This window comes from Rhinoderma darwinii, chromosome 2, assembly GCF_050947455.1.
Source record: "Rhinoderma darwinii isolate aRhiDar2 chromosome 2, aRhiDar2.hap1, whole genome shotgun sequence".
Lineage (NCBI taxonomy): Eukaryota > Metazoa > Chordata > Amphibia > Anura > Rhinodermatidae > Rhinoderma > Rhinoderma darwinii.
Window position 1 is genome coordinate 25,146,430 of NC_134688.1, and position 9,775 is coordinate 25,156,204.

At 43.4% G+C, this 9,775-nt stretch overlaps 1 protein-coding gene across 1 annotated transcript in view; it reads left to right on the forward strand.

Annotated features, from left to right (window-relative positions):
* Positions 1-6,263, forward strand: part of LOC142742065 (high affinity choline transporter 1-like) — a 36,080-nt gene extending 29,817 nt beyond the window's left edge. Inside the window, exons 6-8 of the mRNA XM_075851482.1 lie at positions 592-745; positions 2,938-3,155; positions 4,557-6,263. Of these exons, the coding sequence (XP_075707597.1) occupies positions 592-745; positions 2,938-3,155; positions 4,557-5,057 (873 nt within the window). The 3' untranslated portion in view covers positions 5,058-6,263. The remainder of the gene's footprint in view (positions 1-591; positions 746-2,937; positions 3,156-4,556) is intronic.
* The last annotated feature ends 3,512 nt before the right edge of the window (positions 6,264-9,775 follow it).

The following is a 9,775-nucleotide window of genomic DNA, read 5'->3' on the forward strand; positions in this document are numbered from 1 at the left end:
TGCTGAAATGCAGAGGCAAAAACGAATAAATTTAGCTGGTCATTAAAGCGACTCTCGTATCAAAACCCCAAAATTTGACTATACATTGCAAATATATAGTCAACATACCTGTTGCCATCCCCCTAAATAATCCTGCCGCCGTTCCAGTGTTCCAGACCCCTGTAGTCATCTTTAAAAAATGTCCACCACAGTCTCAGACTTCCCCATGCAGAGGAAATCGAAGACACGCCCCCCCCCCACTGCCCTTTGGTGGTCCAGCACCGATGACTCAGATCGTCCATGACTCAGATGGAAAGGGGTGTGTGTCTCAGATTTACAACGCTCTGCATAGTTAAGTCTGAGAATATGGTGCCTATTTTGAACGGGGGACTGGAACACCGGAACGGCGGCAGGATTGTTCAGCAGGAAGGCACCAGGTATGTTGACTTTATATTTGCAATGTATAGTAAGATTTTATTGGTTATTAAAGTGTTAATGATATAGATACTGGATTGACCAAATGGCAGTCTCTAATCTGATTTATGACGGGTTCATTTTAATGGAGATATCTTTCTACCTATATCTCTAGATTATTAGTACTTTTTATTTCAGAGTCTGGGGGGCATTGCATGGCAGACTTACTTTCAGAGAGTTCTTGCGTCATCGTCCTCCAAGCAAGCAGCGGTGACTTCTTATCTGTCAGGAGTGCTCTGTGCTGTCATGGGTGTCCCATCCATTCTCATCGGCGCTATTGCAGTCTCCACTGGTGAGTACATTCGTAGTATGGACAATAAACATTGCAAATCTTAACCATGTAAAGTTACATATAATGTGTTTTGTACTAATAAGGCCTGGTTCACACGTAGCGTAAATACTGCGGATTTTCTGCAAGAGATGTAATTGCGGAAAATACGCAGCATATTACAGTAGCAGCAAAGTGGATGAGATTTGAAAAAATGCCATCCACAGGCTGCGTAAAAACAGTGGCGTAGCTAGGTTCTCCAGCACCCAGGGCAAAGATTCAGTTTGGCGCCCCCCCCCCCATCTTCTTTCCCGACATCTCCTTCCCCCTCGTCTTGTTTAATTTCTCTACCAATCAATAAGATGTAATTTTACTAAACAATATAGTTCTTTAAGATAGTTAACATAACAAAGAAAATAAATTAACAAGGTCAGTGCCGGACTAAAACAGATTGTGTAATTGAGGCTGATGAGACTATATGATAAAATAATAAACAACTTTTGCTTGTTAATAGTGCCACCCTCCCTTGTAGAAAGTGCCACCCCCCCTTGTAGATAGTGGTAAACAGCCCCCCCTGTAGATAGTAGCATCCCCCTTGTGGATACTGCCACACCCCCCTGTAGATAGTGCCACATTCCCCCCTAGGAAATAGTGCCAAACACCCTCCCCTTGTAGATAGTGCGAAACGCCCGCCCTGTAGTTAAAGCCACACAGCCCCACTTTGTAGATAATGTCACACACACCCCTGTAGATATCGCTACACCCCCCTCCCTGTACATAGCGCCATTGGGGCTCCCTGGAGGAGTCCCTGATGTCACTGTCCATATATGAACAAGGATTTCAGTGGCTCCCTCTAGGATCGGAATATTGGCCAGAGTGTCAAAAATGCTCTGGCCGGGGATTCCTCATAAATTGTCTTGGGTGTGGTTTTTCATTTATGCTGCGGAATCGCTGCTTTTCTTTTACGGGTTTTCCCATATGCAGATGTTCCAATTTTTGAGGCGGAAAAGCTACGATTCCGACGCAAAAATCGGAAAAATGTATAAGCTTTTTGTTTGTTGCAACTTTCCACAGGGGATATTCCAGCTGAAAAACGGCCACACAATTTGGTGTGTTTTTTTCGGACAGAATTCCCTGCGCCGTCCAAGTTGGATACGCTGTTTACTTTTAGGCAGTATATCCACCCTGTGTGAACATACCCTTCCAGTGAAATAAAAAGTGACATACTGTAAAGGATCTGCCAGACACAGCTTCTGTGTCGACGCCCGTGGTTAGACGGTCTGCACCTGCTCCTAAGTCTGATAGACTGACTCCTTCTTCTACCACTCAGGCTGGGAGGCTGAGGAGTGGGAGAGCCTATCACAGCCTGGCCAGAGGGAGCTAGCTCCCGCCCTCTGGCTATTTATACCTTCATTTCCTGCTTCTTTGCCTGTGATTCTGCTTGTTTCCTGGCTCTGCTGCTGCTGCTTGTACTATTTGTCCTCTGCTTCATATTGACCCTGGCTTTACTGACTACTCTCCTGCTCTGCGTTTGGTACCTCGTACACTCCTGGTTTGACTCGGCTCGTTCACTACTCTTGTAGCTCACGGTGTTGCCGTGGGCATCTGCCCCTTCTCCCTTAGCTTCTTTGTACCCTTGTCTGTCTGTCAGTCGTGCACATAGTGAGAGTAGGGACCGTCGCCCAGTTGTACGCCGTCGCCTAGGACGGGCCGTTGCAAGTAGGCAGGGACTGAGTGGCGGGTGGATTAGGGCTCACCTGTCTGTCTCCCTACACCGTCTTTACACATAGTGATTAAAATACTGGAGTGGAGTAGCCCACCTCACCCCCAAAACTACCCACGGGTTCCCTACAAATCAGGAAACCATGTGTGTTTCAGGGGGGAGCTTGGAGTTCTGCATTACAAAAAAAAATAATTATATCTATATTAGAGGATTTTCTTTTTATTTCCAGTCTGGCAATGATGAGTGCCCCATCAATGACTTGATAATTGGACATGGGCCCAAAGCATATGGTATAGAACAATTATAATATATGTCTTGACTTAGATTATATTGTTTTATATCATTACTTGTATCCCTAGAAAAATGAAGGGGCTTATAATATGCCTAGTACAATTAAAAGTAAAATAACCTATTTAATTTGGAAAATTAAATGAATACAATTGCAGCGTTCCATATTATGAGAAATTCATCTGCTATTCGCTGTTTTTTTCAGATTGGAACCAGACTAGCTATGGCTTGCCAACACCATACGAGAGAGATGAGGCAAATATGATTCTTCCACTGGTTCTCCAGTACTTGTGCCCAACCTACGTGTCAGTTGCTGGGCTGGGAGCCATAGCGGCGGCTGTTATGTCCTCTGCGGACTCTTCACTTCTGTCAGCCAGCTCCATGTTTGCCTACAATATCTACAAGAAGATGCTGAGGAAAACTGTGAGTTTAAACATAATTCTCAGATAAACTATGTCATTAATCGCTCTTTAAATTTGTGTTTGTAACATTCATAAACGGATAATCTGCTATATAGTAATGCAAACTATTTATTATTAGCCAGTCTACCAGGAAATTTGTGAGATCATGATCAGTGGCGGACAACTACTGTCGAATCTGTTGTGGGAGTGGCCTGACACTGAACTGCTTCCTCTACTTCCTGTGAACTTGTCATAGTATATACCTGCAGCTGCCACTAGGGGGGGGGGGTGCACTGCATATGAGATTTATATAAACTACTATTGAATTTAACATTGTACTATGTTATATAAATCCATATGCAATTAGTTCCTCCTGCAGGAAACATACACAAAAACGGGGGGAAACGTACAAACTCAATCCAGATATGGCCCCTGGCCAAAATGAAACCCAGGACTCCAAAGTTACAAGGCAATAGTGCTAGACAATGAGCTACCATACTAGACCACTAGAGATACTGGGATGTGACCATTAACCCCTACAACACCCTAGACCACCAGAGATACTGGGTATTGTTAACTGCTCAAGGCCCCTAGGAATATTACTGCAATACTATCGCTAACCCTCAAGTCACCCTTTGAAAAAAGGTGTAATGTAGTACATGTGGCAAAGTGTGGGGTATTTATCACCACTATTGGCGCCAACATTCTTGGAAACCCCTCCTGTGTTTGTCTCTGATCAAAACATATCGATGTATCGGCAAAATGATCAGAGTAATTTCTCAAGCACTGGTCTATATACCAGGGCTGGGCACCCTCTTTCCAAGGCCTGCATAGCAGCTGCTTGGGCTGCCTTTTTGGTATGTACGCCCTTGGCTCTCCGGACATGCTCACTACTCTTACTATAAGGGTATGTGCACACGATAACATCAATTGCGGCTGAAATTACGGAGCTGTTTTCACGAGAAAACAGCTCCTGCATTTCAGACGTAATTGCTCGTACTCGCGTTTTGTGAGGCGTCAATTACGGACGTAATTTGGAGCTGTTCTTCATTGGATTCAATGAAAAACAGCTCCAATTACGTTCCAAGAAGTGTCCTGCACTTCTTTGACGAGGCTGTTATTTTACGCACCGTCTTCTGACAGCGACGCGTAAAATTACAGGTCGTCGGCACAGTACATCGGCAAACCCATTGAAATGAATGGGCAGATGTTTGCCGACGTATTCGAGGCTTTTTTTCAGACGTATTTCGAGGCGTAATACGCCTCCAATACGTCTGAAAATAGGTCGTGTGAACCCAGTCTTATGGATATCACGACATAAAATACTAACACTGATTTAAATTAATACTGTTCATATATATTTTAACTTGTATATTACCTCTCAATGCAATAAAATATAAGAGTTTGTTTCTTTAATTTGCAGGCCTCTGAAAGAGAGGTCTTATGGATCATGCGCCTATCGATGATCTTGCTGGGCTCTGCAGGCACGGGATTGGCATTTCTCTCCAACTCGGTGTATGATCTCTGGTTCCTGAGCGGGGAGCTAGTATATGCTCTGTTATTCCCACAACTTTGCTGCGCCCTATTCATACCCAGCACCAATGTCTATGGCTCGGCAGCTGGATTTTTCTTGGGTTTTATTTTACGATTCCTTGGAGGCGAAAATTCCTTAAAAATTCCTCCGGCTCTCCACTACCCAGGATGCATCATGGTTGATGATATCTACGTTCAGCTATTTCCCTTTAAGACATTTACTATGTTAGTTAGTCTGATCACCATCATCGTCACTTCATATCTGGCGCAGGTTTTGTTCATGAAGAAGATTTTACCGATTCAGTGGGATGTGTGCAATGTATTTCGGAAGGATCCATCTCACCTCAGTCAACATGAACTAGAGGAGCAGGTGGGCTTGCAGACCACATGAGGCTAAGAGAACATTTTGAGAGGACAATTGTCCATATATTTTTCCAAAAACAATTATATGCAATAATAATACTACAATGTAAATATGTGCAGAGTGGTAATCTGTTATCTAGGCCGTGTGGCTCAAATTGTAAAATGCTAATGATAAAAATTGCTTTGCCTAAAATGACTATGTTGCATACAATGACCTCCTGATATAGTTGACGACTTTTATCGAAAATTGAAAGTTGGAAGACTAAGACATACTAGTGGCAAAAACTTAGAGCAGATCTCTAGACTTAGCCCCCATACAAGGCTCAGTATAAAATCGTCTTATCCTCACTGATGGTTTAGTTGCTTCTAATTTACAATCATTATACCCTTGATGTAACATGAATCAGTTTTCTACGACTTCCTGGTGAGCTTGTGGTGAACTCATGCAGCAAATCAGAAGATGCCAAGCTTCAGTTTAAAACATGGGGAGGGACACAGCGGTGGCCTCAGCCTCTTGTGCGACAGCAAGGGAATTTCAGACTATTTGAGACTCCAATAGACAATTTAGCTAACTTGCAGTTGCTGACCATAGCAGTGTCCTAATTGAACAGAGCTAAAAAGCAGTCGAGACTAAAGAAAATAAACAGCGTGGTAACAGACCCCTTTAACCTAGATCATCTATTAGATGCCCTAAGGAACACAATCCAGTGGGCCAAGAGTGACTACATGGCTGCATTCACACAACATTGGTAATGAAGGTGAAGGGAGTTGCGGGGTCTGATCAGGGAGTCAAGTGGCACCCGCAGGCTTGTGTTCTAATAGATGCCCTAAGTTAAAGGAGCTTGTCACATTCCCTTTCTTTATTTTAGTCTAAAATTATTATTAACCGTAATGTGAAAATTAATCACGCTGCAGTTATCACCCCGGCGTCCTTGTGTAGTTCTCTACAGTACAGGTAAATGGCGACTGGGTGCTGCATCGCTATGATATCTGGGGGTTACACTTGAGCATAAACCCCTCTCCACAATATGACATGTATGTATGTTATAGGATGCCTTTAGCGAAGACAAACTGATGTACACGTGCGTCACTGTGATCGAAAGCTGTGACCGTGCGATCACTCGTCGGTGATTGATAGCCGGGCTCTGCTGTAGTGGCCGGGATCAAAGAAACCTCATATCCCAGCCATATAATGACTTAGGGTATGTTCACACGAGGACATTACGTCCGTAACTGACGAACGTATTTCGGCCGCAAGTACCGGACCGAACACAGTGCAGGGAGCCGGGCTCCTAGCATCATACTTATGTACGACGCTAGGAGTCCCTGCCTCGCTGCCGGACAACTGTCCCGTACTGAAAACATGATTACAGTATGGGACAGTTGTCCGGCAGCGAGGCAGGGACTCCTAGCGTCGTACATAACTGTGATGCTAGGAGCCCGGCTCCCTGCACTGTGTTCGGTCCGGTACTTGCGGCCGAAATACGTCCGTCAATTACGGACGTAATGACCTCGTGTGAACATACGCTTAGTGTATCCCTAGGCATTCTGTAAAGCTCAGCCAGTCGTGGCTTTGTAATCAGGACAATAACGTCATAACATTAGAATCACCTAAAGCAAATTCAGGTCATTCCCAAAACTATAATATTGGAAGTTCCCTAGGGTATTTTCACACTAGTAACAAAGTAAGAAAGGGTTAGGATTCTAACACAGTCACACAATCAGATTGTAGGAATCGAAAGAATAAAAAATGTCAACAATTTTGGTTTTGTCTTCCAACTACTAATTTCATATATTTTCTCAGAATTAGGCTAGACTCAATAGCACCTCTTGGATGCTTGACAGTCACTGTACATTTGGGGGTTAAAATAAATGTTTCCCTATGAGGGAAAAAGTTGCAGGTGACTTGTAACGTTCACAAGAATTTCAATTGTTGTGAGATTTTTGCTCGATTGAGAAACGATAAGGTCATCTGTAGATTGCGATAACCCAAGATTTTACCGCAACCATCGCGAAATACAAAAGTCACCGTAGAGCCATAGCTCCTAACATGTGGTAAAATTGCGCCATTACCGTGACTTGTGCCATTAAACTAATGGTTTCCTTTGGGAAAAATATCAGCCTTGTGACCAGCCTTGTATCACCATTGGCTTTCAACTTCTTTTCCCCATAGGGTGACATGGCCCAAGTCATGATAATGCCACGATTTTACTTATGGTGGATGCCATAGAGTGCTAGCCATATGTTCATTATGTCAATAACCTTATTCATAAATAAATTGTGTTCAATATTAAGATGCATTAAACTGGACAAACATTTTAAGCTGTTAAGTATAATCATATACAATTGTGTCCACACACAACTGTGTACATGTTTAGAGAGTTATAATATGTATTTTTTTCCCAAAAATTGTATAATTGTGTGTAATTAAAACCACCAAAATGTAATACCCCATACAATGATATTCTTACACTGCTTGGTTTATTAAGAGATCATATTTTTAATATATCTTTATATACAATTTATGAAACCGTCTGCATATTCTTCTTTCAAAATCACATATAAGACTGTTTGGAATATAAATGTGTGGTACTTTACGACCAAAATATATACAGTGAAACCTCTCCAGAAGACCACATCTGTGACAAGACCACGCCTGAATCTAGACCATCTTTTTCTGTGATGGATTTTGAATTCCCTTATATGCTATGGACATTGACCCTCCGCTTTATTTTTTATGCAATTATGGTACGTTCATCTCAAAGAAAAGTTATATAATAAATAATACGCTACTGGTTTGTCCGCTTTGGACAATTTCTACTTGTCAGGCTGAGTTCACATGGGGCGGATACGTTGCGTGAAAGCTGGAATTCTGGGCGATAAACCGCACCAAACTGTGGTACAGTTTTTCACCTGGAAAACTGCAGCCCTTAGCCGGCCTGCCGGGAGACCGCTGCAGACACTGATTGGCTACAGTGGTGGCCACATGAGATGAAGCGTCATCCTAGGTGGCCAGCCCCCTGACATCATCCAGGCTGACCTCTTGGGGTGGCTTTTCATCCCATGTGACCGCCACTAGAGCCTGTGATTGGCTGCAGCGGTCACATGGGATAAAGCGTCATCCCAGGAGGCCGGCCTGGAGAAAGAAACACAGACTCTTGGGTAGGTATAAGATTTTATTTTTTTCTGAGTTGCGTTTTTTGGGGCGGAATCGCAGTGAACCGGCCGCAAAAACCGCAACAAATGCTATTTGTTGTGGGATTTACCTCCCCATTGAATTCAATGGGGAAAACCCACAACAAATAAGCAGCGTTTACGCAAATATAATGGACATGCTGTGGAATAAAATTCTGCACCGTAGATCAATTTCTGAGTGTTTTTTTCGCCCAGTATTTACGCAACGTGTGGATGGGATTTGTTTTATCTCATCCACTTTGCTGCTATTACATATGCTGTGCATTTTCCACAACGAATTCCGTTGCAGAAAATCCGCAGTGCTTACACAACGTGTGAACTGACCCTTAAAAAGACCTCTTGACAAATAACTGATTACAAACCTTCCCCCTTCTGTGACCTGCAGCGATCAGCTGTGATCTGTGGGGAAATCTGGCAGTAAGTGATGCATTTCCCTGCAGTGCCACCACAGGAGACACAAAGTATTACCATTCATATCAATGGGTTGTCTGTGTAATGCAGGACAGGACGAGTCGTCCAGATCAAGAGATGTGATTTGTAACCACTGTCCATTCTGGCCAAGAGATGAGGATCCTGAACAGAGGACCCCCCCCCCCTCTATTAACTAATGAAATATGAAAATGGGTTTTCTAGAGAACACCTTTATAGGGGGATAACAACGGATACACCGACGCAAGTGTGAACAGGCCCTAGGCCAAAACCAGGAGTGGATCCAAAACACGGAGGAGTTGCAAATCTTTCAATTATAGTTTTTCTCTGTGTGGGTTCCACTCCTGGTTTTGGCTTCCAGGAGTTTTATATGTTTGTAAGTATGAAAGAGAATGTACCATATATGACTGGTGGGGTCTGCCCTCTCGGACAGATTCTGAGAATAGAATAGACCATTGTTAACTATGAATGTAGATGCCGCAGGAGTGTTTAATAGGAAATCCGACATTTGTCACAAACTTGTCTCTGGCTGTAAGGCAACTACCGTAGTTACAGCAGTAGCCCTCTCCCACTGCTCTGTCTGCCATAAGAGACCAAGGAAATAAGCCCCATTACTTAAATAAAGTCCTGTCCCCAGAATCCCCCTATCTCCAACACCCATCCGGCCTGGTGAGGCAGCCACCAGGACCCCCACCACGGACCTGCTGTGTGCTGTGATTTAACGCACCACGTCAGTGTACATTGTTGCCACTAATGCTAATCTATGGGTGGCCCATGAATTTGTAAGGGTAGGTGCTGTTTCATGGGCTCGCAAAAAATCAGACATTCTTGGATTTTCTTTTAGACCAAATGGACACATAAATGGGAGCCGCCCAGGCCTTAAGAATAAGATGAATTATGTTAATAGAGGTCTGTATCCTATATGAAGAGAACATGGGGCCTATGGTAAAAGTTGTTTTTTTATGGCATATGGTGATAGTTGTTAACACATTGTGACATCCTCCCTCCTCTCCCGATTGACGGAATACAGACACATGTTCTAGCCTATTACCGAAGTAGCTCACACTATAACGAGAGCAAAAAAACAATAAAAGCAATAGAAGCAGACGTTGTCATTACCCC